The following is a 27,341-nucleotide window of genomic DNA, read 5'->3' as shown; positions in this document are numbered from 1 at the left end:
TGGATGATCAGGTTTTTTTATTGTGTAGAACAAAATTAACATCAGAAAACCTGCCCCCCATTCCCAAGGTCCGTGTGTGAGCCCTCCCTGGCATCACACAGAGTACCTGAGCACAGAGGGAGCAGGCAGCCAGCACAGTCCCATTCCCATCTTCCCAAAGGCCAGGCCCATGGCAGCCACCAGTGCTGAGCTCTGGAGGGGCTCAGCCACCTCCCTGCTCCATTTGCAGTTTCAGCTCCCTCTGCACTGCCTGGGTCTTATCTTCTCCTCAGGGGCTGAGTCACAGGGGTCAGACTGTTGGCTGTGTACAGTACATACCCAAAACTACTGACACTAAATTCAGGCTTTTCTCCATCCACCTCCAGTGTCTCACCCCTTCAGGGTCGAATCCCAGGCTTTTGGTGTTTCAACACTGTTTACAACTCCTGCTGCACTTTTGGGAATACCAGTGAGGAAAAGGGTCATGAAGCTGCCCTGGGGGGCAGAAGAGCAGAGAATTGTACAACTTGGGGTGGCTGAACACGCCAAGTCCCAGAAGGATCTAGGAGAGATGATTCCTGGTACAAAGCAGTACCAACCATGGCAGTACCTCAGCTCCAAGAGGCTTTTTCATGTGGTTCCAGCCAGTCCAAGGACAAGAAAATCCCCTCCAAGGAATTCACCACTACCCCCTAACAACATACAAACCCCAGTGCATCTGTCACACTAGTGCATCCCTTTTCCATGAACTACAGGACATCCTGTGGTCTCAGAGACTGCAGGAGGTGCCAGTAGGAAAAGGAGTAAACACTCCTGTGACACGAGAAAGCCACCACCCCTCTTTTTGGACTAACAAAATTCCTTGAGGGAACAGTTAACAAAGAATAATGTGGCAGAACCATGAAACCTCTCTGAACTGAATGTGCAATTAAAATTTCTAACAGGTGAGAAGTGTTCCCATTTAGTTTTGATCCAACAAAAAGTGAAATGCCAGGTTTACTGTAACAGTATTTCCATGTGCACAAGGTGGAGAGGTGGATCCCAGCAGCCCTGAATCTCTGTCTGATGGGGACTGGGCCCAGCCCCTGAAGCACAGAGGGGGAAGAGAACATTCACAGCTTGGTTTGGGGTGTCCCTGTGCAGACCAAGCCCCTGGTCAGAGCCCTGAGCCAAGGAAATGCAGGGAGGATGTGCTCACTGATGGCCCAGAGCACCCAGCATGAGCCAGCCTATCCAGGGCAAAGGGGAACTGGGATTTCAAGTGCAGCCAGATGTGAGGAACACCAGCTCTCCAGTTGGGTTGTGGGGAGCCTTTGCTCAGCAGCAGCAACACATGCCCACACCACACACATGAGGGTGAGAACACTCCTGACCTGCACATGCAGACAACAGCTCTGGTTTGGGCAGGGGCTCCCAGAGCCCTGAGACTGCTCAGGCACACCTTGGGCTGCTCCATGTGACATTCCCAACACAATTCTCCACAGCACAGGCTGACTGGGTACAGGGAAGGGCTCAGACTGCTGTTTTAGTAACAGGAGATTCTAAACACCAAGAAGCTGCTTCCCACTCGACCAAAGCACACGGGCAAGTGTCTTGGCATGCCCCTGAAGAGCTGCAGAAGCAGCTGCAGCCTCTGCTGGTGAGCCCGTGCCTGTTCCTACAAGGGGCTGCTGGAGTACTGCTGCATGAGCTGCTGGTGGCACGGGTTGCAGACGCGCTCGGGGTTGATGCTGGACGGGAGGGGCAGCTCGTGCACCGAGCAGGCTTCACAGAACGTGCCCCCACAGTTCTTGCAGCTGTTCTGCAATGCAGGGAAAGCACAGAGAAGTCAAGGAGAGGTGCAGGTCTTGGCAGATCAACTCGGGGAAAAACAAACACTGAGCTAAGGAAGGGAAGAAGCTGCTGAGGGAGAGGAGAACCAAACCACTGAGCAGGGCACCATCACCCCACCAGCATTTAACCAAGTTCTGCTACAGACAGAGGGGCCTGCAAGGGCTCAATTCCTAGTACAAGGCAGGAACCAGAGTCCACTAGAGAAAGCAGAGGGAACCCACAGTCACCAGGTGTGGGAGATGGCAGTTCAAGGCAGGACTTACCTTTCTCTGGCTCCGGCTGGCCTCCTCCCGGCACAGCTGGCACACCTCGGCGTGCCCCGGCACCGGCAGCTGCTCCTAAAGCCAAAACCAGGACATCCTGCTTGCCATGGCTCCTGTGGCAGAGCTCAGCAACAAGGGGGAGCTCAACAGGGCTCTCACTGGCAACAAGCTGACAGCAGCAGAAATTCCCAGTGGACAAGACAGCACAAGGCGTCCCAGTGGCACTCTGGGGGTCTGGCTGTGCTTTGCCAGGTGCATGAAGAGAAGGAGCAGATTTTGGTGCAGCTGATGGACAGGAAAAGAGCAAAACAACCAAGAAAGAGAATCACCCACCTGCTCTTCCTGTGTGCTGCTGGGTGACCTACAAGGGAACAAGAGCACACTTGGAGCAGGCTTTCCATCACCAGAGCCTTTAAATAAAACATCTGTGCTACCAGGGAATTCTCTCATCCTGTTTTCAAAACACTCCCCAGATCTGAGTAGCACTCCCAGTTCAATGGCAAGAGAATAAGAAACAATTGCAAAAAAAGCCTTCAGGAGAGGAGAGGGAGCATGAACACAGAAAAGACTGTTGAGGTGCTAGAGCAAAACAGTTTGAAACTGTTGATCCCTACCCCCACTGTGAAACACAGCAATGAAGCACCACAAGGCCTGTAAACCATCAACCTGAGCCTCACTGGCTTAAACACTCCAGCTGAAATAGGGCTAAAAAAAATCTCAACCCTGGAAGGTTTTTAGTACCTGGCAAAGCAGATTTGAAGTGCTTTATGCTATTTTTAGGAGGACATTTTCCTGATTAACTCAAAGCAGAGTGGCTCTCCATTGGCACTCGAGACACTGCAGCAGAGCCCTGAGAGTCAGAGCACTGAGCTGTGCCCAGGGGCTTTGGAAACACCTTTTAACTCCTAAAACCAAATACTGAAATCCTGCAACAAGAATCCTCCTCTGTAATAATTCAGCTTGGAAAGAAGTGACCTGAACCACAACCTTACACAGCCATCTTAAAATCTCACTTGAAGTTCTTTTCCCAACAGCTTTTCTTTAGGAGTTTCAAACACCCTTCTCCTTCACCTCGCCAAAGATACTTTGGACGAGTTCCAAAGGTCTTGCATTTGACTTAACAAGGATTCTTGGGTCAGACAAACTAGTAAACAGCAGATTTAGATAGAAAAAAAAAATCAGAGGTAAATGGGAGAGACATAGAGCTTTTCCCATTTGAAAGCACTGATTGCAAACAACAGAACCTCCTCCTTTCCTCAGAGCTATGGAAAAGCAACAGAGAACTCAACGAAGGGCCTGAGGTTGGAAATCTTTCTTAAGAAGGGAACTTGGATTATTCCAAACTCCCTGTTGGCACAGAAATGGGAGAAGGGAAAGCAGGATTTGGGAAAGGAGAGGCAGAGCTGAGATGTGTTTCCTGCCCTACCTGTGTGGCAGGACACTGTTCTCTCTCAGTGGCTCCTTCCCTTTAGTGTTTTCTTCCTGCGTTTTGAGCTTCCCATCCTGCCAAAAGGAAACACTCACCCATCAGTCACCAGAGGAAAGCTCCAGTTCCAGTGCTGCCACACTGCAAGGGAGCACTGGCACTGCTGTTCTGGGTACTGCCCTGCCCCTCCTTGGCACAGGGGTGTCTGTGTCCCAGTCTCCCCTGGGAGCAGCTCTCAGGGCTTTCCCTCTGCTGTGAACAGAGGGAACTGTCCCCCTCTGAGGTGGGCAGGGGTCCCACGACCTGCTGCTACCAGGAACACCAAGGTCACCAGTTCTTATCTGCAGAGCAGAGGCTGAGAACAAGGATGGGCAGGAGAGGTTTTGGAAAACCTGACCAAACTTTCCCAGCCAGCAAAGACAAGAATCCTCCCCTTCTCCCCAGCTGAGCCATGAGGCCTAAAGCACTTCACTGAAATTGTGCAATACTGGTCACAAAAGACAAAACTGCACCATTCAAGCAGACCAGGGAGAAACAAAGAACTGCAGAAGCCACCTCTGTCACTGCACAGTTCTCATTACAAGTCAAACTGCCTGTTCTGAGCGTATAAAAATCCTCCCAAAGCTCCTCTGGTTGTGGCAGTGAACAGCAACCATTTACTGCCTGAGAAAGCTCAGTAAAAGCACACAAGCCAAGGGCAACTGTACCTCAAACCCGAGCCCAAACCCAAGTCACATTACCTGTCTGAGCCAATTCTTTGGGCCTTTTTTGCTTTCTTGGCTGCGCTGGTGACTGTGAGACCATCTGTCTCTTTCCCGCCTTAGCTCCAGTTCTAGGTGGCTCCTGGAATGCCAGGTGGAATTGTGAATAAAGGATGGTTTGGGGACACTTGGCATTGCAAACTGATGAACTGCTTGACCCTTTCTTCACACCCCTAACTCAACAGCTAAAATTGCCTCCTGGAACCCAAAGCTGTCTTGCAGTGTGTTTAGCCACAATGTGTCAGGATGAAAAATCTACAAGTTCTTCATCTAATTCTGGCACAATTTAGTGCCCAACTGCAACCAGACCTGTTTGTCCTTCCAAGCTCACCCCTGCACACCCAGGACCTTGCAGCAATTACTGACCAAAGCCTTTTTCTGGTTGTCACAGCAGCTTTTTGAAGCAGGAAACAAAAAGCTGGGTCAGGAGGGGAAGAAGGGACAAAACCCTCCTTGCATCCAGCAATGCTCCCACAGAATCCATCCCAGTGACCTTGCAACAAGCCACAGATGGGACAAGGCTGCAGGAGACACTCTTCTATTTTAAGGAAAGAGATCTGTCTGTGTCCCTGATACTGCTCAAGTGATGAGGCTGCAGGGGAAATGTGATTGCTTCTGACAAGGTCTCTGTTTGGCTTCCAGCAAAACTAAGAGCAGTTTCAATGGGGAAAAGATCCACATCACAGTACTGTGTGTCATGCAGGACAGCTAAAACCATTGTCCTTGCTTCTGCCTCTTCAGTGTTTGCTCCACACAGAGACTTGGCTGCTCAATCCCTGCCCAGGAGCAGCAATTGTTAATGTGAGCTTTGATTGCCAATTATCACAGAATGGAAAGGACCTTACAGACTGTCCTCTTACACCCTGTGCCACGTGCAGGGACACATTCCACTGGATCAGACTGCTCCAAGCCCTGTCCTTGAACACTGCCAGGGCATCCACAGCTACTCTGATCAGCCAGTGTCCAGGTGATGCTGCCACCAAGGTTTCCCTCCCTGCATTCCACCTCGCTCCCTCTGCCATCACCCCCCTGCTCTCCCCAGAGCAGCAACCAGAGCCCAGGAAAGAGGGTGGGAAAGGGTCCCTTCACCGCTGCCTGGAGAGCTCTTCCACTTGCAGCTGCAGGCTGTTGATTTTGTCCCCAAACTCCTGCTTGAAGAGCCGGTTGTCCTGCTGCGCCAGCTGCCGCTCCTTCTCTGCCTGCCGCAATCTGGATTTGAGCCACATGAACTTGTGATAAAAAACAAAAGCCATGGTGGGGAGGAAGACTGAGTTTAACCAACAAATAAAAAACCCAGTGAAAAGGTCAAGCCAAAAAAAGAGAATGGTAAAAACAATGGAAAGGAGGAAAATAGTTCAAAGCAAAGCAAAATGTAGGTGAACCAGGCAGAAGCTCTCATTTTCAATAGTTTTTATTCTATCACTACAGTTTACAGCCATTAGATGAGAAACAGAAAACATCACTTTTATCCAGATTCGAAGCAAACCTCAAGTACACAGAATTTTAAGTCCAATTGGGGTTTAATGTTACATTTCAGCTTTGCACAGGTAATTGGAACTTGCAACATAGGTTGTAGCTACTCTATCGAGAATTAGTGCGTATTCCTGGTCTCTCCGTGGGTGGACACTTGGGCTCAAGCCCCACCACATTCCCACTTGGGGCCTGACACCAGAAGCAGCCAGATCCTCACACCTGTCTGATTTCAGCACAAGCCTCACCATCCAAGCCCCTGCTCCTACAGCAGAACTGTGCCAAGGGGCAGGAGGGTTCCTGCCCCAACCAGCTGTTCACACACCTCAGTCAAAGCTTCCACCTTTCCCTCAGGACTCTGTTCTCCAGGGAGTTAGGATGAGTTTCTAGTAGCAGGTTACTGAGGGGTGAGTTGATAGGCTGAAGCATGCTGGGGCTGGCAGGGAGGCTCCCAGCAGGGCTGTGCTGGGAGCCCAGGGAACAAGCCCCACAGTGGCCCACGCTCACATCTGCAGGACCAGGCTGAGCCCCGTGGGTTTTGAAACACACCCAGGTGTTCCCTCCTCTGTTTGTCACATTTGCCACCCACTGCCCCAAGGAGCACCAAACCACAGGTCAAAGGGAGAGCTGGCACCAAACAATTACTACAGGCATCTCACCAGAGCAAAAAGCCCCTTATGTGACACAAACTCCCCAAACCCAACCTTCCAAAAGAAGCAGCTCTCAAGGAGCACTTACAAACCTAAAGCCTGTGAGAGGCCAGCACAGGAGCTTCAGTGATCAAAGAATGTTAGTTTATAACAGTTCAAGCTACAGTTACTTCAGATTTTAGACGGGGTGCTAAACTGGCAATTATATTTCTATTGAGAGGCATTTCCAAGCTTCAGCTCTTGTTCCCTTAGCAAATTCCATTTGTTTTGAGCAAGGCAAACTCAGAAGAAAATGCAGAAAGTGTAAAAGGCAACTCTTTTCAGCCACCAACTACTCGGACAAGAAAAGGGCAAGGACCAAATTTCCATCTCCACTCCCCACTGCTGCACACCGGGTTCCTTCTCCTGTTTTTAACGTGGTTTTGTTTCCTTTAAACAAAGATCAGATGGATTTTTAGAAAAGTGGTAACTTCCCTTTCTGGGAAGGGGAGAGACCTCCTGAAACACCTCTCCTCCACTTCCTTGTGTCAGGAAGGACCACAGGCTACGTCTGGAGGGATTCCTGGCGGAGGTAGAAGCAATGCAAAGAGAAAGAGGTTTCCACTGAACTTACCACTCTACCGTGTTACTCTAAGACACCTACAGCTACTAATTCTGGACACATGAAGTTGAAAGGAATAAGGACAAGCCCCCACCCTCCCCAGTCCCTAAGGCAGAATCCAGGCTGGTGAGCAGGGCCGGTGTTGAGGGCCGGCCGGCGCCGCGCCCGCTCGGCTGGGGCTGGAGCCACGCGCCAGGAGAGCAGGGAACGGCTGGGGCTACGCACACAACTACTGTCAACAACTTCCAGGGATGCACAGCTCGTCTACTTCACACGGGGCAGGAGGGGAAGGAGCAGAGTGTCCGAGCCGGGCACAGCACCGCCCCGCTGGCGCTCGCCCGCTGCTCGCTGCTACTTGGACATGGTTAAATGGCAGGGCTGGGACCGCTACACCCGACTAAACCTCGGCAGGAAAACTCACTGCTTGGAAAAACTCCCCAAATTCCAAACCAACTCTAGGTGAAAATTAACATTTGAACAGTTGCTTTTAGCAATTCTCAAGTTCTCCCCTCATAAATGAGTTCTGATGTCAGAGCTGTGAGGTGGCCAGACATAAAAATGTCTAATGATGCTTTTGGATCAGTTTGTTTGCTGCGCTATTTAAGGTTTTTGCCTGTTTCACCAAATCCTTTTCACTGTGTAAGTAAATCAGAATGAGGATGATGAGAAAACAGAAAAAATAAGAACAGCAAGAGAAAAAGAACATGTGAATTAGCTGAGCAGGTATCCTGAAACATTTTCAAACACCAACTTGTTACAAAGAAAACCACCCAGTTTACCAAGAACCCTTCCCAACAGAAACCCTAAAATGAGAGCACCCAGTGGAGTGCAATGCTCTCATTAACCAATTAAGCATTAACCAGAGGTGCTGCTCCCCTCAGGCAGCTCTGGTCTAGCAGAGCCCTGGGACCCTGCCCTGGCCCATTGTGGATCCATGGGACACTAAAGGACACAGCAGTGGACCATGGTTCAGTTTCCTGTCTTACCTTTGTTCCAGCTGTTTGATGGTGGCAGCCATCTGATTTGTCTTTTCTTCCAAGCGGCTGTTCAGTTCACTCTTCTGTTTTGCTCCCATGTCTGAACTCTGGGAAAAGGAGCAGTGGGGGGCTGTGTAAGGAACAGTGAACTCCAGATAAACCCCATCAATCATCTGGCACATGAAACAACAGGGCAGAAGGCAGGAAAAAGTGCTGGAATAGCAAATGCCAGGTCAGTATTGCAAGGACCAATGTCTCGCCATAGAGCTGCAGGCTCCATCTGGACCCCACAACAGGGCAATGCCACCATCCATGAATCTTCCTGGATGTGGAAAATGCATGATGCAGTGCCTGCTAAAATTCAGTATCTTAATATAACTGAGCTGCTTTGAACAAAGCCACTGACTCAAGGAGAGCAAAAGCAGCTCTTCCTTGTTGTCAAGCTGCTTTAGGATCTATTCTGAGCATTGTGTTGCTGTTTGGAGAGTCTGCTTGTGTCACCACACAGGAGTTACACCAGGGACCCTCCACACCAGACTGTGCTGGAACACAATCTCCCATGGTTCTTTCCACATCACAAAACCACACAGGATGCTTTCACACACAGATTTCTGGACCACGATGGATCTGTGTCCAGAAGAAACTGCATTTGCCTTTACCCTCCACCACGTTCCAGTGTTTTCACAGCAGGACAGGAGAGTGCTGCACAGCTGTGACCCTTCCACACCCAGCACCTTTCCCACAGGCAGGAGGAATACATGCACAGCAGCTCTCACCTCCATCTGGAATTCCCTGCATTTCCTTAGCTCCCTACCTGCAGCTTGAAGGACAGTTCATGCTTGAGAGCCCTGAGATCGTCCAGCTGCTGTCTGAGTGCCACCAGTGCATCCTGCTTTTCACAGACATCCTTCTCCAGCATCTTCATGGCCAGCTCCATCTCCTGCCGCATCCCAATCTGTGCCTCCAGCTCCTTCTCCACATCCTGGGACACAGGGAGCCCTCAGCACTGCCAGGAGCTGCCCTCATGGCCCAGGGGTCCCACCCTTCCCTCCTGCCCACGCAGTCCCTACCCCAGTGCACTGCCACAGCCTCAGTCACAAGGAAGTCACAAGCCTGAAGGAGGTAACTCCCCAGGTTTAGCCCAGTCTCAGAGCTGGGTGTGCAGCACAGCACAGAGGGGCAGGGGATTCCCCAAGCATGGAGGGGTCTAAGGAAAGATTTTATTTCCCACAGCAGGTTTTATTTCCTTAATCCCTTGAGGTCAGGCATTTCTCTGCCCGTGTGTGTACCCAGAAGAGCTCAGCATGGCAGTGTCCCTCTGCAGCCCTGTGGGGTGAACCCTGAGCCCCCCAGTGCTCACCAGGCGCAGCTGAGTCTCCTCCTTGAGCTGCTTCCGTGCCTCAGTCAGTGCCTGCCCGTCAGCACTTCTGTCCTTGGTGGCCTGAGGGCACAGACACAGTTCACTGGGTGACTTCTACTGCCAGTCCTCACTTGGCCTCACTACTGGCTTTTCCCCAACACTTGGGATTCTGCAACAATTCAGGACAAAGCAGCACGACTCCTGGTTTTCCTGCCCCCTCCCTCCTGTCCCCTGACACCTTGCCCAGTGAGCTGTAAGCTGTGGGAGCTCCCTGCTCCATCCCTAAAGCCAGGCAGGATTCCCTGTGGCCAGGGCCCATCTGTTCCCTCTGCACAGGGCCCACCTGTTCCTCTAATCCACCGTGGGGCTGGTGTGAGACAAAGGGAAATCAAGTCTGTTCCAGACCAGGCTCTCAGGCTGGGCCTGCCCAGGGCTCAGCAATCCCCACACACACACAAACACACCAACCTTACGGCTGGACTCCAGGATGTAGGAGCTCTCTTCCTTAACCCTCTCCATCTCCTCCTGCAGTGTAATGATCCTGTTGTTGGCAACTGCAAGCTGGCAACAAAACACAGCAGTAATGCACCAAAAACATACTTCACTGGTTCTTTCTCTCTTGAGCCCACCAGATGAGGAGGATGTGGCTGGAAATGGAGCACATGCAGCACACAGAGCCCTTAGGGACAGGACACCTGGCTCAGAGGAATTCCCAGGGATGGCTGCACTGAAGACCAACAGATTAATTGTAAGTGTGTGGCCAAAGGCAAGAGGAACTTCAGAAACTCATGCACAGGAGCAGCTCAGAGGCATTCCAAGGGATCAGCCCTGCTATCCTGTGACAAACCCAAACACAACTCCTGAGTGCAAGTGCCAGTCCCTGGCAGAGCCAGCCTGACACACACACAGCTGTGACGTGTGACACAGCTCATCACCCAGCCCCTGCCTGGCAGGTGAGTGCTGTCAGCACAGCCTCACTCTGCACACACTGCAGGCCCCCTTCAACCTTATCACCAAACCCCACAGACACTGCAGCCACACTGCAATTCCTCTCCTGGTACCACACCACTGGGCAGGTCACACTCCAAAAGCTGCTCGTTCCATCAGCTGAGATCTCCTGCCACCCATCTGCCAGGGAACTGACCCCAAAACATTTTATGGCATTTATGTAATGAGCTGCAAACCCATGGTAAAACACAGACAGCACCTATGCCTCATGTACCTGCTGTTTCTTATGCTCAGGCTGGACATCTCCCTTATAATGACATTTTTTCCTTTAATTTTTGCAAATTCACATAAACATACAGCTGATTTTCCAAAGTGTGCTCAGTAGCAACAGTCAGTGAAAATTCCTTGGCAGGTCAGCTATTCCAGTCCTATGACTGGACACCTCAATTCTGTACACCAGACATCTGAAAGGAACCCCTCCCTCCCTGGTTAATCCCTAACTCCCAAAGGCCAAGGGTTTTCCATGGCACTTACCTCCTCAGTCAGCTTTGTGTTGGATTTCTCCAAGGCATCCACCTTGGCCTGCAGGTTGTTTACTGTAGCACTGTTGAAGAGAAAAAACCCTACAGTAATTCCTTCACTTTTTAAAATCCTGTTTTGTCTTTTGCTCAATGAGATAATAAAGAGCCAAGAGAACATGTTTCACCTTAGATGCCTATTGAGTTCTTCTACATAGTTCTTCTGGTCCAAGATAGCAGTTATCTGACCATCTCTGGAAAAAAGGAACAGGGCAGTCTGGAACACCTGAATGCATTGGGAACACATTCCCAAGAGGGAAGCAGCAAGACAACTGTGTGTGCACCTACCCTTCACTGCCTTTTGTGCTGTTCCCATCCTTCAAATACATGGAGAAATCGATAACTCCGACCTGGAGAGGAAAAAATTGCATTTTGCATTACACACTTGGTTTCTAACCCAGTGCTGCCAGGTGTGGAAGCCTAGAGTTAGAACATCTAACATCTACAGCACCTGCTGTACTCCACCAAGGGTTCATTGCATCAGTAAGCTACTCAAAATTAACAGATTTTCCAGCTGAAATGAGCAGAGCAAGCCCATTAGGTGAGCCCTCCCCATACCTGGGAGTCCAGGTCCTCTCCCTTCATGCAGAAGTTGGCATCAATGACATTCAGTCCCACCAGGAGGCCAGCAATGATGGCACCCTCCTCCTCCATCATCAGCGCGTTGGGCTCGTAGAACTCACTGCAGGATGCAGGAGACACAGAGGGTGATGTGCAAAGGTGAGCAGAACCTTACAGCACAGCAGGGGCACCTAACTGATGAGTGCAGCACTCACCTGAGAAGATCCTTTCTGTTAATCAGGGCTTTCATGTACTCTGAAAGTTTCTTCTGCATCAGAGCCAGGCGCAGCCAAGCTCTTCCTCTGCCCACAGGTGTCCTGCAAGGGCCAGAAACCAACACCTGCAGACACCCTGCAAGGCACAGTCACCACCAGCTCCAATAACCCCAACCCCCTCAAGTTTCTGCATTTCCAAGACAGAGCAGGCAGTGGTGCAGAGACAGGGTGTGCAAGCACAGATAGGTCCAGACTCAGTAAGCCATCACTGCTTGTCCCTTAACTCATGTTTTTGCTGCCACACTAAAAAGATTTCCCTGGCTTTAGCCCTCCCCTCTTTAACACAAACTACTACCTTCCCCAGCTTGGTGCCTAAGCTGTCCTCTCACACCTCTCACATACACCTTACCTGAAGTCATTTAAAAGAAGAATTACCCATATCAGCCTCAGAACTATTTAAACTGATATAAGCTTCCTGTTAATTCCCTTCCTCTTGAGTCTGACTTAATAAACGCTCAATAAAGGCTCCCATGCCTGAGGCAGCAGTAAATGCCCTGCTGCCCATAAGCTGCCACACTCCTAACAGAGCAAGAATAAATCCTGTGCTCTGCTGCTGCAGATCCTTGATGAAGATAAAGAGAGCAACTATCCATTTTTATCTGCAGAAGGTGACAGATGTATTCCTGAAGGTTCTGTTTGCCCTTCCTTCTCTTCTCCAGGATCTTTCTCACAACAAAACCCATATGATGCACTAAATGCAATAAAGGAGTGTACTTACTTCAGCCCTGGGAGATCCTTTACACTTGCTGTAATCTCTGCAGCCTCAGGAACAAGTTTTTCTACTAGTTCTAGAGGTCCCCAAAATGACTTATTTTGCCCAAGAAAAGTCTTTTTGGCTAAAAAACAAAAAGAAATTTTAAAATTAGATCCGTGCTGATATAACACGTTCTCAAGTAAGTGAACAAATTAGCCAAATCCTGCCAGAATGGTTCCTCTGGGGCTGCTGCTGGGCAGGCACTTGGTATGCTGGAATCTGAGGATGGTTTGGATGGGAAGGGCCCTGAAGACCACCCACTCCCATGCCCCTCTGCTTCCCACCTCCAGCTACTACCACACAAGGGCAGCACCTGAAGGACAGTCTGTACTTGGCCATGTGAGCTGTGCCTCAGGATTTCACACTCAAACACAGGCTCTGCTTTAAAAGCAGCTTCAAGCCATGAGCTGCACACAGCCCAAACCCTCTGCTTAGACAGAGCTACTGAGAAAGGAGCTCCAGGGCTGCAGCTGCTCTTCCAGCAAGGGGATGCCAGTTGATGAGTGAGTTACACCCGGGCCCACCGAGGTGCTGTTCAAACACAGCCAGCACCTGGCACACCTGAGCCCCCTCTGCGGGTGTGTGCCTCCCCTTGGCTGCCAGAGGGAGCCTGCTGAGCCCTGTGCCCCCTGTGCCCCTGCCCAGCTACCTTTGAGGCCGTGCTTGAGGCAGTGCTCCATGACCACGAAGAACTGCTGCAGGGGCGCGTAGTCCGAGTCCAGCGTGCGGCCCAGGTTCAGCGCAGACTCGATCAGCCCCTTGATGCTCAGCTTGGCCATGTTCATCAGGTTCATGCGCTCGTTGGCCATCAGGTAATTCGGGTCTGCAACCAAGGAGCACTGCTGAGCACAAACACTGCCTGCATCACAGCAAGCACCCCGCCTGCCTCTTTGTCTTCTCAGCCCTGAAGGCATTTCTGGGGCTCTCACAGGAGCCACTCGCAGGCCTTTTGTGGGGGAGAACCAACAGCAACTAGCCAAAAGCCACAACAGCAGGGAACAGACTATGTGTCCTACTGAGGGAGCCTGAATATTGCAAATAACTACAGAAGCTCCCTGTTTTCAAGCAGGACATTTGGAGCCTGGTGGTGACCCTGTGCTTTGCACCTTCACCACGTGTCTCTGACCATCAGGGCCATCCCTTGTTCCAGCCACATCCCCAGCTACAAACCAGTAAGAATCCTCCCCCTGTGCTTTGTTCTTCCATCTCAACATCACCCTGGACCCCCTCACACTTAATCCAGCAACGTGTCTCTAGTCCAACCTTCATCTCTCTTCCTCAAGACTATATTTTAAGCTTAGATGTAACATGGAACCGACTCCCACTTCCCTCTCTTGGTTTCAACACTGGCACTGGTTTTCACCAGTGAGGAGCTGATATTCAGGGCTCCTGACAGGCCATACTAAACCCCCAAATTCACAGATCTCCCAGGATTATATTCTTCCTCTCCCATATTATCAACAGCCAGGCCTTTAGACCTGCTGCTCACACCCAAGTTTTGAGCTCCAGCTCTCAGGTGCAGGCAGGTTCATCCCTGTAAGGCCCATTTCTCCAGGGCTGCTGCCAGCAGCCAGGGACCCTTGAACCAAGCTGCTGCCTCCACGAGTGAATCAACTACTCCTGGCAGCAGAGACCTGACCTGAGGACACCTCAGACTACAGATCTAAGCAAGAGCACCTGTCAGCACCCAGCAGCCAGAAAGAGAGCCAGGAGCACAGCTAATACACCCACAGCCCAGTGCACACCACTGTGGGCTGGGAAAAACCCAGCACAGGGAGAGGGGAGAGCTGGGGCAGCACCAGCATCCAAACCTGATACCACAGCTCATTTGTTCAGTCCCTCCAAAAGCAGCTCAGGACAGAGTTTCTTTCATTCCCCTTCCTCAGAGTGAAGCACTACCAAAAGTCTTCTCTAAAATTATTTCCATAGTTTAGAGAAATTCCAAGCACTTATTTGGGAGTGCAGTGCTCAGAGCAGCACTGGACTGCAGAAAGACTCAACTTGGTGAGGTGTTTAATTGCCTTTCAGGACTACTGCTGCCTGCAGGTGATGGGTCTGGCTGATCTGGAGCTACCCTGAGCTGCTCTGGATTTTATGACCTGGAGTAGCTAACAGTAACCACCAGCACTGGGAATGCAGCTCAGGAAAAGGTCAGGCACAGCACTGCCAGAACACAGACTCCTCCTCATCCTCTCTCCTCACATTTGCTCACTGGCCAAGGCCACTGATATGATGGGTAGCAAGGCATTCACAGACTCTCCAAAGCCCTAAATGCAGAATTAAAGGAACTGTACAGGAGGAGCAGCAAAGAACATGCTCCTTTGGCAGTGGTTATTGGCTAATTTCAACAGAAAAATATGTTCACCATATCACACTAAACCAAGGTTTCTGCTTCCTTAGTCTGCTGTGAGTAACTGCTCTGCACAAGCAATTCATCCAAGATTCTCATCTTGCAAACCAGTTAGCTGATACAGGGTGAACCTGGATAAAATCCCTAAGGTGTATTCCAAAAATTAAATGCTAAATAATTGATACTCTTGCCCTATATACTGCACCACACACACCTTTAAAGAAGGCAGGGTGGGCAGGCAAGGCTGAGTTTTACACAGCAAAGCTGTCAGGCTTTAAGCTGGGCCCAGGCTGATCCTGGTGTGCACCTGCTCCATCTGAGCCAGCACCTTCTCCAACTGCCTTCTGCCTCTGCCTGCAAAACCTTTTCTCAGGGTCTGGCTTTCAAATGAAAGAACCAAACTCTCAGGACATTTTGCTATTTAAATATTGCAGCTTCTACAGAACAGACATGTTTTCTATCCAGCTGCTTCCATGAAGACATTTCCAAAAGCATTCAAGAACCTTGTAATTTGTTTAAAAGATACAATCTGTACCCAGGAACCTGAAATTCAAGAAAGAGTCAATGCAATAAAGATCTCAAAGGGTTAAGCTGTGACTGGTCTTGGTACTTCTCATTTGCTGGCAAATTTTATCATACTTACCCTAAAACAAGGAAGAAGCAACTAAAATGAAGCTAGAACTTGTATCACAGGCAGGGAATGATGAGCCACAGGAGAAGTGAACAAACCCACTGAAAGCAATGCCAATTCATTAGCATTTCATCAAGGTCTCCATCCCACATCAAGAACACCAACTTAAACCTGAAATTTAGCATAGCTGCTTCCATGTGGCAGAGAACCACCTCTCACCTGACAAAATAAATGCAAACAACTCAGGCAATATTTTATGGGAAAAAAAAAGTCTCAACCCTGTTGTTCCCTAAAGCCTGTGGTGGAAAATGCCCTCTCTGGGCAGCAGCAGGGGCACAGAAGCAGCACAGCAGCTGAAGATGGGAGATGAGCAGCAAGGACCAGTGTGCTCAGTGCAGACAGCATCAGCCCTTCCTGCTGCACACACCTGAACCCCAAGCAGCATTTCATCACCAAAGTACCTGTCACAGTGCCTGACTGCTTGCTATGCTGGGGATTCAACTATTGCACATTTGCACAGTTGCTTAAAAATCAAGAAAGAAGTGCTATAGTTTTTCATTTAGTACTTTGCAAGTTCTAAAAACAATTTGCAATGCAAGTTTTGGAATAATTTTTGCCAAGCCTTGGCAAATACTGGCAGAAAATCTGAGGAATCTAGACAGAAATACTGCAGAAAATCTGAAGCTTCAGAGTGATTTCTGAAATATTTTTTAGAATTCAGCTTCCATGCATTGCTGCAACCTTTTAAGCTGTGCTTCTGCCAGGCTCAGGAAACTACTGCCTCTGAAAGCACTTAGGAGAAGGCAAATAACCCTTGTTAATTCACTACTTCTACCTCCACTTCATGTCAAACCAGTTAAAAAAAAAAACAAAAAAAACAAAAAAAGCACAAACATTTAAGCAACACCAAGAAAATGCAAGAAAGCCACAGCCACTGGCACTGGGAAGGAAAACTAACTGCATTTTGCACTCATGCTCAAAATAACAGAGCAGAAGCCAAGGATTAGCACAAACAAGAGCTGTGAGATGTGGGTGTGGAACGCACCTTCGGAATCATCGCGCAATCGCTCCACCACATCTGTCAAATCCTCCCAAGAGTCTTTGCACACAGCAAAAGGAAAGGAAAAGAAAGAAAAACGTCATGCAAGCCGTGATCTAAAGGAAAGATTCAAAATCAAGGTGTAAGAAAAGCATAACTGAAAGGGAGATTTGCATCATACAAGACTTCATTCATAGTGGCAAGACATCTGCAAGTCAAAAAGGTTCATTAGTCCGCACAAAGCAATACAGCAAAGCATTTTTCTCTCACAGTCAGACCAGGGCAGGCTTCAGGAAAGCTGCAGAAGCTTTGTTTCTGCATTAACACAAGCAACATTTTTGTAAAGCACATCTTAAAAGCAACAAAAGCATTACTTCATTTGTAAGATAAGAGCGCTGAACTTGAGATATTTATGCAATGTCAGCTTTTGCTTCCATTTCCTCATAGCAGCCCCAAGACGAACTACTGTCAGGGAAACAGCCACAGAGCACAGGTGGTAAGCAGGCAAAGAGGCACTGGGGGCAGTTTAAAGGTTCGGCAGAGCTGCAGGTTGTTCTGACCCTCACCCCAAAGGGCAGATGCTGCAGAGCTGCCGCTGATCCCCCGGGGACTCAGCGCTCTCCTCGGCGGGGCCAGGGAGGTGTCCTGGGGCGGAGCGGCAGCACAAGCAGAGCGGGTTGAGCAGAGCCGGGCCGGGCCGTGTCGGAGCCGGCGCTCCCCGCCGCGGGCAGAGCTCCGAGCGCCCTGCCCGAGCCACCCGAGCAAAGTCCAGCGCTGCGGGCCCTCCTCCTCCTCCTCCTCCTCCTCCTCCTCCTCCTGCTGCTGCTGCTGCTCCCACAGCGGCCAGCGCCACCCCCTGCCCCACACAGACCCAGCTAACCCGGCTAACGGGGACACAGAGAACCGACAGGCTTCGTTTCTTCTTGTTTTTAACCCTTAGCTAGTAACCCACATAAAGCTCCCTGAGAAATATCCAGAGGAGTCACAGTTTCTTCTCTTCTATCCCTACAAGCCATAATCCTACTTTCCTCCTAGCATGACTGGTACTATGGCATTTGCATAGATTTAGAGGCAAAAGCACACTCTTAATTAGCACTTTCCTATTTTCATCAGTCGCCATGTATCCAGCTGCACTTTGCATAGAGTTCATTTCTTCTTTTACCTTGGACATTTTCCCACTTGCCTGGAAACCTGTTCCCACAGAAGGATCACAAAGACCTGAAACTCGACAGTTTCCATGGTCCTTATGGGGTGTGAAAACTTCAGTACTTTTGATTATGATGGAAAGTATTTAATTCAGTATGTACCCAGTTAAGAAAACAGGATGTCCAAGGCTTTTTAAGTCTCCATAACACGATTAACTCATTCCAACCAGATCCCCGGGAAGATTAGTATTATGGAACTGAATATCCCATTGGAATGAACACTCCAGCCAGTTCCTCAGGAAGGCCCTGGAGAACACGACTCTAATGTATCAATCACAAAAATCCCATCTGTTATCTGGACAACAGAGGGATTTGCAGTCACTCCCTTTGCTGACACAGCAGCAGCATCTCACTGAGGGAGCAGGGATATATTCCCAACCCAAAGAAACCTTGTACAAGTAAACCCTGGGGGAATGGAACAGCACCAAAATCATTTCACACTGCTGCTCAACACTCAGTTATCAGGCTAAAATAGAGTTGAAGCTTTTCTGAACCCATGAGCATCACCTCACACACAGCATCTGGGATGGGGCAGCCACAGCTCCTCTGGGCACCCTGTGCCAGGGCTCTCCACCCCCACAGGGAAGAGCTTGTTCCATCAGGAACAAAAGGTCACGAGCAGGTAACCTTTTTTAAGTAGGTCAGGACTTTTTACATTATTTTTAAGTACAGACATTTGAAACAATCTCGTAAGGAGAAGCTGAGCCATCAGTAAAATAACCTAAAAAACCCCAAGGCGTCAGTTTTGGGAAGTGAAAACTGAGCTTGATATAGCAAGTCCTGAGTGATGCTGCCAGGTCAGGCCAGCTGCTGGGGCTGCTGGGAAAGGCTTGGCCCAAATCTGGAAATGTTCCTGTATTATCAAAGGGGAACCTCTGGTGCCATTACTACACTTATATTACATTCTGACACTCGTTACCTTAAGAATACATTCAATAGCAAATAGAGAGGCCAAGGTAGAAAGCTGGGTCGATGCTGTTCATGTTATGGAAGGTACAGAACTAATTCTTTCAGGTTAGGTTTGCCAACATGATGGATCATGAATTGTTGACAAAGAAAAGGGATCAGCAAAGGGTTACAGCATCATCTTCAAAGACCCTGCAAGCCAAAAAGAAGGGAAGCCACCAGGCAGTCTGCAGCCTGGAACGCCAGGAACCATCCACTCAGGACAAAGTGGCTTTAATAACCATCTATTTTAAAACCCACTGCATAAAAATTCCATTTCTATACATATACAGGAGAGCCTTGCATACAGAACAAAAAGAGCAGGCAAAGATCTGCAATACACACAAAGGAAGTAAAGGAAATAAAGAAGTACAGACAGCTTGGAAATTCCCAGCCCACTCTCCATTATACCTATGGGATAAATAGGCAGTGTATATCACATGAAGTCACAGTTCAATGCCCCCTCAGTCTTACTCCCATCTCCATGTGATTGCCACCAAATAATTACCCAATTTCTCTATGTTGCAACTGTGTGCAGCTATATGGAATGTTTCTGCACAACCAGCCTATTTTCAGAGGGAAACACATGATCGACTGCAATGGGAAATTTCTCATCCTATTTTAGTCCTTGGTAGTTTACACCAAGAAAATAAAAATCCAAACCCTTGGGTTTTTTCCCCATCCTTCACTTCCCAGTTCAATTGGCACCCAAGTGTCTTCCCTGCAGCACTTCTGACTCCTCATCTCTGAGGGATATAAACCTGCCCTGAGCTCTCCAGCTCTGACTCCATTTAGACTGACACAGATCAAAAGAGCAAAGAAAACAACTCTTAAGACTAATTTCTGAAATTGAAGTCTGGATTACATGACCTAACTGCTATTCCCAAGATTTATGACACGCTGTAATTCATTTAACTTGCATTTACTGACTTCACATTTCTTCTATTAAATCTGGTCTCCAGCTCCTTCAAACTTCAATCTGTTTAGGGGTGTCTATCACCAGATATGTTTTAAGAGGTTTTTTCCAACTACAGAGTCATCTCCTGCAGGTTTTTGTCCACACCTGAAAGGTCCTTTTCCAATTGCTCCTCTTAGTGCAAATGGAGGAGGATTAATAAAAAGAGGAATACTGTAATTCTTGAAAGTTCTCTCAAGGTAGCACACCTAATAGTGTCCAGAAGGAATACAAGGTGGTCCCATGAGGACAAAAATTTCCACAGCTCTATTGCAAGCTCCTCATGATAATTCAAGATAGAAATTACACACCCAGTAAAACAGCCTACAAAAAGGCCACTTTATGTAACTTCTCCCTAAAGCTGAGGCCACTGTTTAATGCCACCCATACAGTTCTTCAAAATTAAACCTTCACACGCACTGCAAGTAAACAAGGTTAACAACCACCAATCTCACATTTTGAGGGGCCTGCAGAGTCTTACTAAGAATCACTGCCTGTTTAAAAAAATGAGTTCTTTTTCTAATCCAAGCAGATTTATAGTAAACAGCAGAATCTGCTTATTTCCATGTGCACATAGAATTGTTTCAACCAATGAAGAAGCGTATTAATTGCTTTTATTGTTAAACTGAGCAGCCATGCTACAGGTTATATGGAACACACACAGTTGCAAGCACCTCAGTGTCTGCTGCTTGCTTTAAATTTGAAGAAATTTGGCACAATTGTGCAGCTTTGTTTTTCCTTCTCACAATGCCTACCTTTGCACATCTGTTGTTGTTGTTTTTATGGAGACTCTGGCAGGGACAGGAGCCCATGCTGCTGTCCCCCTGACCTGTGCAGAGCCTGCAGACACAGCAGCAGTGCTGATGCAGGAGCAGCAGACCCAACACTGGCATACAGCTGTGTCAGCTTTCCTATTGTCAACGCTCTTCCTGACCTTCCCTGTTCCAAACACCACTTGGATCCAAACACAGCCCCCAACAGCCCACGAGCAGCCTCCAGGCTGTTTTCTAACCCCCGTCTGGTATTCACCAGAGAATTACAGGTGTAATTACACCTCAAAAAACACTGGAGTAAGACCAAGGAAGGTCTCAGTGTCACACACAAGAACACAGGAAATGAAGAGAACTGAATTCCTGCTCACCCTGTACTCACCTCCCTGAACCCCTGGGATATGCTTCAGAGAGAATATTAAATTCCTCCTTTTGAAACCTCTGTCTGGTATCCCACTGCGTGACTAAGTACTTGGCAAGCCAAATCCAAACCCAAGGGCTACTGTCACTGAAAACAGCTGTCAAATGGAAATTAAATTATCCCTCGGAAATTTATTTTAAAGCTCAAATCCCCAGCACAATTTGACTTGCCTCATTCAGCAAGACAATGTAAGACACTGCTGACTTAACCAGGCAGCATCAAACGGGTCAAGCGAGACTGCTTGGTGGAGTGGAACTTCAGGAGTTACTGGAAAAGGGAAGAAACTGAGGCCTCCTTGCTCCAAAACCAAAGGTGCATCCAGCAAGGGCACCCAGAACTCAGCACCTGCAGAAACCCATCAGCTCTCCTTCCTCCCCACTTGTTTATTGGCACAGCACTGTGCAGATGCCCCCTCATGCTTTAGTACTCTCAGAGCATTCGATGCTCCCCCTGGTATTAAAATGCTGATCAAGCCATCCAGATGACAAATCCTTTTCCCGGGGCAAAGCGAGATGTGCTCTATCTCCACGTTTGAGGCTCCAAGCCATCAAAACAGCAGCAGGCTCATCAGAAGCAAGCTGGGGCACTGTGATGGCATCGTCACCTGACCGTGGGCATGGCTGCGGAATCGCTGGGGCTTTCCAAAAACTCCCCAGGGCCCTGCACAGGCTGCGCTGCTGCCGCTGCTCCCCCGGTACCGGCGGGCAGCCACCAACAGAGCCATCGGCCCCGGGTTGTGGGCAAAACCGTGATCAGTGTTCTCCCTGAGCACACAGCACCGTCCTCTTCCCTCCTGAGACACACAAACCCCACACAGCTAAACAGATAATTCATCACAAACCCGCCCTGAAGGGCTGCGTTACAAATTGCGAGGGCCACCTGCAGCAGCGATGGGTTTCTGCTGAGCCCGCGGCTGTCGGGTGTCCAAGGCAGGACACGAGCGGGTGTTCCTGGGGACGCCCCCGCCCAACTGGAGCGGGACAGCGGCGGGACAAGGCCGGGATAACGGCGGGATAACGGCGGGACAAGGCCGGCCCGGGGCTCCGGGGCTCGGCCGCACCGTACCTTCGTGGGTCGGCTCGGGGTCGGGTGTCAGCGAGATGTCATCCAGCTCGCGCAAGCACAGCCACTCTCCATCCATGGACACGCGGAATTTGCAAAGATAGATGGTCTCCATGGCAGCCTGAGTGATCTTGTCTGTGGTGGGGGTTGGCATGTCGCTTTGAGGCGTCAGAGCAGACATGATGACTCAGCTGGTACAACAACAACGGGGGCAAAATAAGGACTAAAACCAAAAGCTTTCTGAAGAAGAAAAGCAGAAATACCTGGCGATTAAAGGACAGATCGCTCAGGATCACAGAGGCTGCTCTGGCCTTTGCATAGATCAAGCAAGGTAAAAACGCCGCTCCTTCCCGCTTAGCTCAGCCTCCCTCCTTTGCACCGGCTGCCGTCGTCTCCAGCTGTGCTAGAGGCTGCCGATCCTCAGCATCCACAGAAAACCTGCCTCCCGCTCCAGAGGCGGCAGGGAAAAACAAGCCAAAAAATATTTACAAAAAGAAAAGCATCAAGGCGGCAGAAGCAGAAAGAAGGCGTCCGTGCGGCGATGCGCGCAGCAAACACAAAGGAGGAGCGGCGAGCCGCGTCCCGGCGGCGCGCTGGCAGCGCAGGGCCCGTCCGTGCGCAGCCGGGCGGCGGGTCCGCGCGATTGGCTGCGCGCAGCAGCGGGGTGGCGACCAAAATGGCTGACGGGGCCCGCGGGCGGCCCCGTGACGCGCAATGCCCGCCGCGCTGCGGGGCTGGCCGGCCCGGCAGCGCCTCACGGCAGCGGCCGCAGCCCCACGCTGCCGCATTTGTATTCCGCCCGCAGCCCCTGCGTGCCGCCACAGAGACTCGATCCGCACCTTTGTCTGCGCGGCAGCGTGCGAGCCGCGCTTCGGGTTTATTCGCCCTGCCACCTTCTCAGGGACACCTACGAGCTACGATGTGTACAAAAAATGACAGGGTGGATTTATTGTCTCAGGGTAACAGAAAGGGAAAAAATGATCTGGTTCTAAGGATGAAGCTCTTCCAACAGGGCATGAGCACATGGAAAGACAATAAAGGAGAACATCACAAACGTTGTGACCCGATCCCATTCTGTAAAAATCTCCCTTGAAAATGGTGCTGCTTGGGTGAGGCTGTCACAGAAATACTGTCTCTCAGCAGGAGGGGAAACAGGCTTTCAAGCTCTCAACAATAATATAATAACAGTAGTTTATAATAACACACTGCATTCGCTGTCCCCTCCTGGCTGGCTGAACCTCGCCCGTGTCCCCAGCCCACGCCAGCTCCTGGCGCTGGGGAACGAGAGGTCCCAAGCCACCAGACAGGTTTGTCATTCCCAAGGTCGCTACAGTCTCACCACCCGCTTCAACAAGGCTGTCAGGCACCATAAATGATCTTATCCCACCTCATTTCTGTGCGGCTCCAATCCATTCGAGGAGAGCAGGTGTGCAACATCCACCTGAAATGGATGGACAGCCTGGGAGCAGGCTGTCTCCAGAACAATACATTGATAAGAACACCTGCCCAATGCACAGGACCTTCATTACTCTCCCTGCTTTTTGTTCTCTCAATACTCAAAAGGATGTACATCTGTTTCCTAGGGATGGAAAATGCCAAAACAGACTGCTGGATACAGAATTCAGCATGCCAATGCATACAGCTTTCAGAAAAAAAATGGCACCCATCACATAAAAGTCTCATAAAACTGGCAAAAAGGATTAAGAGCTGCTATTTCTGGCTGCCAGGAGGAAGCAGTTGCTTTCAGTGAAAACTTCCTGCTTAGTGCAGCACATTTTGACTCAGCAACTCTTTCCCCATTAGGCCAAACCCAACCAAGCACCAGGCAGCCTGTTCTGACAGCGGCGCAATGGGCAATTATTTCACAAAAAACAAGAATTACTATTGTTTCTTCTCCCCAAGAGAACACAGCTTATAAATCGTGCTGACAGCATCTTAACTCGTATATAACTTTGTATATAACTCGAAATAACAGAAGCCAGTAAATCCCTTCCAGCAGAGTCCTATTTTCAGGCTCCTTTATGCAATGATCCTGCTGCAAGTATTCCACAGGGATATTTAAAGTACTTGGAAAATGTTAAGTTTGACTTATTTCCAAAACCAAAAAAAAAAAAAAAAACAAAAAAAACCCAAACAGAAACTGTTCAACTTACCGACTTGTGGCCTTTTAATCACCACCTGAAACACACAAGACAAACCTTCCCCTATCCCCATCCTGTGCCCCAAAGTGATAAAAGCAACAAAGCATCTCATGAAGAAACCAAAGAAAGCCATCAAATATTTGTGTTTTCTTCATGAAACCTTTCATACAGCTACCAGGCCACTCAAGGGCACCCAACAAGGCTCCATCAGGGCTCCAGGACAATGATGGACATGGGAAATCCCAAATCACAGATACATGCAGAGGAGGTTGTGCTGGATGAACCACTTTCTCCATCTCAAACCAGTCAGGCAGCTTTGACTGGTCCTACAAACCCTCCTGTGAGCTACACTTTGGCACAAACCCTTAGAGGCTTTGGCTGGATTGCAAAACATAGCAGGGCTCTGCCAAAACATTTTTAAGATTAAAGAATCACACACTGACTGCACTGGAATTTTAAGACTAACCACCTTAACACCAAGCATTCCATCAGCCACCAGTATTTGGGAGCTCAGTTGTTCTGCAAAGTACTTTGAGGTTCCAAGCTGAATGAATTGGAATCATCTATGCAAAGAAACCCAAACAAATTTCCAAATCACCCTTAGGACTCCAGGGAGCATCTCTGGGTGTACTTTTATTTTCAGAGCCTGTGAGCAACCCGTGTTTCCATGCTAACAGCACAGATATGCACATTACCTCAAACAACAGCTACTCTCAGCCCTGCAAGCTCAAACAGGAACAGGCAAAAGGAAGATGAACAACCCAAAAATCAGTAACAATTTCTTCATTAAGAAGTGACAAATTTTTCTTTACCTACTGTAAACCACCAAGATATTAAAGATTGAAGTAACTCTCATAATTGAAGGAAAGGGAAGGAAAAGTCTACTTCAAGTACCATGGTATTGGGCAGGCTTTCAGTGAGAGCAAGGAAAGGTTTTGGGTTTGGTCAAGTATTTTGGGTTTTCTCAGGACAACCTAATCAAGCTGCTTTCACTGTGTTTTAAAGTTTTTCTTCAGGTCACCATGTTCAAGTACATCATCTTGTTCCTTCTGTCTGGAACCACCTGTAACAGGTAAGCAGGTGCTGCTGCCATGAAGAGCTTTTGCAGTCTCCTTCCCTAAGCAGCTCTGGCCTCCACCTGGTGTTTGGAATCAGGGGAGAACACAACAGAATAGTTGAAAGACTGAATCGTATAGTAACAAGAAAAAAAGACTTGAAATAACCCTCAAAAATATTGTGAAACACTGACTTCTTGGTGTAGTGGCCACTGCCTCCCTGTAACACCTAAGACTTTACAGCAGAACTGCTCCTGCTGCTCTGTGGGAACAAATCAAAGATGCTCTCAGAAATGTGAGAACTGGAAAAAACCACAAGAGAAAAGAGATGGGTGGGGAAAAGTGATGTACTGACCGAAGACACAGAGTCCAAGACACCATGCAAATAGATGCTGGTTCCTGTTCCCTCCAGACACTGCTATCACAGCAGCAGCCAGTCCCTGAGAGGGCTGTGACACACGATACTGCACAGGCAGCTCCACCTCCACGGCTCACAAAAACAAGGGAACTTTTATAAGCATCTTGTAAAGGCTGTTCACAAAGCTTCCATGAACAACCACTGCAGAATAAGGCTGACATGGGATAAAGCACTGCTCAAACACTGAGCTTCTCCACTCAGCCCTTGTGCACAAATGTGCTCATGTCAATGCTTCAGTTTGCCCACATCCACAGAACAGCTTCTCACAAAGTTTGAACAGCTAAGATAAAATATTCTTCTGTAAGTCTTCTTTTCTAGCAGAAGTAGCTCAACCCCTTGCACACACATCACAGGGTTTACTATGAGTAAAGATCTCCTGATTAGGGAAAATTAGCAGTGAAACTGAAGGTTTTGACAGGGGCCTGTCATTTCAAACAACAACTTAACAGGGAAGGACTTTGGACATGAGGCAGTCACAGACAGTCCATAGAGCTTAGAGCAAAGTCAGGGCATTTCACCTCCTCTTGGCATTACAGACATGGACTTCTTACCTCAGTGGTTCTAGCTGTGCTGAGTAATGCCTTCAAGTGCATCAGCTCTCAAAGGAGAAAAAACAGACACCTGCTCCAAACAAATCAGCTCCTGAGTGAGTGCATGCTCACCTGGGACAGGAGGTGACAAAGCAAAGGCCAGAAGCTCAGTCACGCACACTCTGGCACCAGCCCAGAGGATGAAGCTGCTGGTTATTTTTAGGACGGAAGGAAAAGAGATCTCTTCTATACGCACCCATGCGTGTACTTCTTACTTGATTTTACAACACACCCAAGTACTTCAGAGTACTCCAGCTTCCCCAAATACACAGGACCATCATAAAGAATCTGACAAAGGAGAACGCTGTTCGCCACCCAACACGCCCCCCACAGCGCTGCACTTCAGCCTCCCCGGGTCTCCAGCGTGCAGCGCCCTGGCCTCGGATTTGCTCTGGGCACCAAGAGCAGGAGGAAGCCCGAGGGGGTTCCCCAGCCCCCGGAGGGCACCCCGCGCCCAGGACAGCCCGCTGCATTTCCACGGGCGGTAGGGGATCCCCACAGGGCTCCGTGCGGGGCTGGCTCAGCTGAGCTGCCGGGCCAGCACGGCTCACACACACCGCGCCCTCCCTCCGCCGGGAGCTCCCCCGTGCCCGCAGCCCCTGCCCCGAGCGGCCCCGCCGTACTCACGGGCTCCGTCCGGCCCCGGGTAGCTCAGCACCAGCACGGGCAGCGCGGCCCCGCCGCGGGGCGCCGGGGGTCTCCACAGCCCGGGCGGCGCGGCCGCGGCGCCGCCTCCATGGCCGGGGTAGAGGAGGAAGAACGGCGGCGAGGCAGGGCGCGCCTCCTCCTCCTCCTCCTCCTCCGCCGCCGCCGCCGCCGCTGCCGCCGCCTCCCCGGGCTCGGGCCGCCGCTCCATGCCGGGGGGCAGCTCCGCTCCGGCCCCGGCCCCGTCCCGGGAACTTTCCGGCGGCGGCGGCGGCAGCGCTGCCCGCTCCGCCTCCGCCATCGCCGCCCCAGCGGCCGCCCCGCCCCGCCCGGGCTGCCCCCGCCCCCGGAGCGGCTCCCCCGGCACGGGGCACGGCCGGCAGCGAGCGCCCCGGGCTGCGCCGCCCTTACCGTGCAGCCGAGCCGGGCCACCATCTCCTGCCTCCCCCCGGCTTCACCCGCCGGGCCAGCGCGTGGACGGCAGCGTTTGGACATCTGGGACAAAAGGGGACAAAGTCCAAGTATATTCCTTTGTATTGAAACTGCCGAGTACAGCGTACCACTGTGAATCACACTTGGGAGACCCTTCAAGAAGACAAGGCAATTAATGTGCACTGTGGTGGTGTCAGCAGGCAGGAAACACATAAATCTGCCCGTTTTTAAAGAACACCCTGCCTT

At 50.0% G+C, this 27,341-nt stretch overlaps 1 protein-coding gene across 5 annotated transcripts; it reads right to left on the bottom strand.

The window, feature by feature from the left end:
* On the bottom strand, positions 1-26,970 carry RUFY3 (RUN and FYVE domain containing 3). Of its 5 annotated transcripts, XM_079306370.1 has the most exons (19): positions 26,646-26,771; positions 21,818-22,005; positions 13,086-13,259; positions 12,401-12,518; positions 11,623-11,724; positions 11,405-11,528; positions 11,135-11,196; positions 10,975-11,040; positions 10,803-10,872; positions 9,789-9,881; positions 9,321-9,401; positions 8,775-8,942; positions 7,970-8,067; positions 5,352-5,471; positions 4,242-4,344; positions 3,502-3,578; positions 2,409-2,436; positions 2,076-2,150; positions 1-1,780 (listed from the first exon to the last, which is right to left on the bottom strand). In XM_079306370.1, exons 2-19 carry the CDS (start codon positions 21,993-21,995, stop codon positions 1,637-1,639), a joined length of 1,881 nt encoding a protein of 626 aa, XP_079162496.1. In that variant the 5' UTR covers positions 21,996-22,005; positions 26,646-26,771; the 3' UTR covers positions 1-1,636. The 5 variants fall into 5 exon arrangements, 4 of the variants coding, with proteins under 4 accessions (XP_079162496.1, XP_079162495.1, XP_079162497.1 ...); XM_079306369.1 differs by lacking the exon at positions 21,818-22,005 and having other exon boundaries at positions 26,646-26,970; XR_013774339.1 differs by lacking the exons at positions 1-1,780; positions 2,076-2,150; positions 2,409-2,436; positions 21,818-22,005 and having other exon boundaries at positions 3,543-3,578; positions 5,352-5,491; positions 26,646-26,970.
* Between the last annotated feature and the right edge of the window lie 371 nt (positions 26,971-27,341).

The sequence above is a fragment of the Erithacus rubecula genome (genome assembly GCF_903797595.1).
Source record: "Erithacus rubecula genome assembly, chromosome: 5".
Taxonomy (NCBI): domain Eukaryota; kingdom Metazoa; phylum Chordata; class Aves; order Passeriformes; family Muscicapidae; genus Erithacus; species Erithacus rubecula.
This window is presented reverse-complemented; position numbering and strand designations above follow the sequence as displayed.

Coding starts and splice junctions, on each gene's coding strand:
- RUFY3 (XM_079306369.1), bottom strand. CDS start 26,964: ATGGCGGAGGCGGAGCGGGCAGCGCTGCCGCCGCCGCCGCCGGAAAGT. Junction 10,873..10,974: donor GAACTCAATAGGCATCTAAG/GTGAAACATGTT, acceptor TCTCTTCAACAG/TGCTACAGTAAACAACCTGC. Junction 9,882..10,802: donor ACACAAAGCTGACTGAGGAG/GTAAGTGCCATG, acceptor TTTTGTTGCCAG/CTTGCAGTTGCCAACAACAG.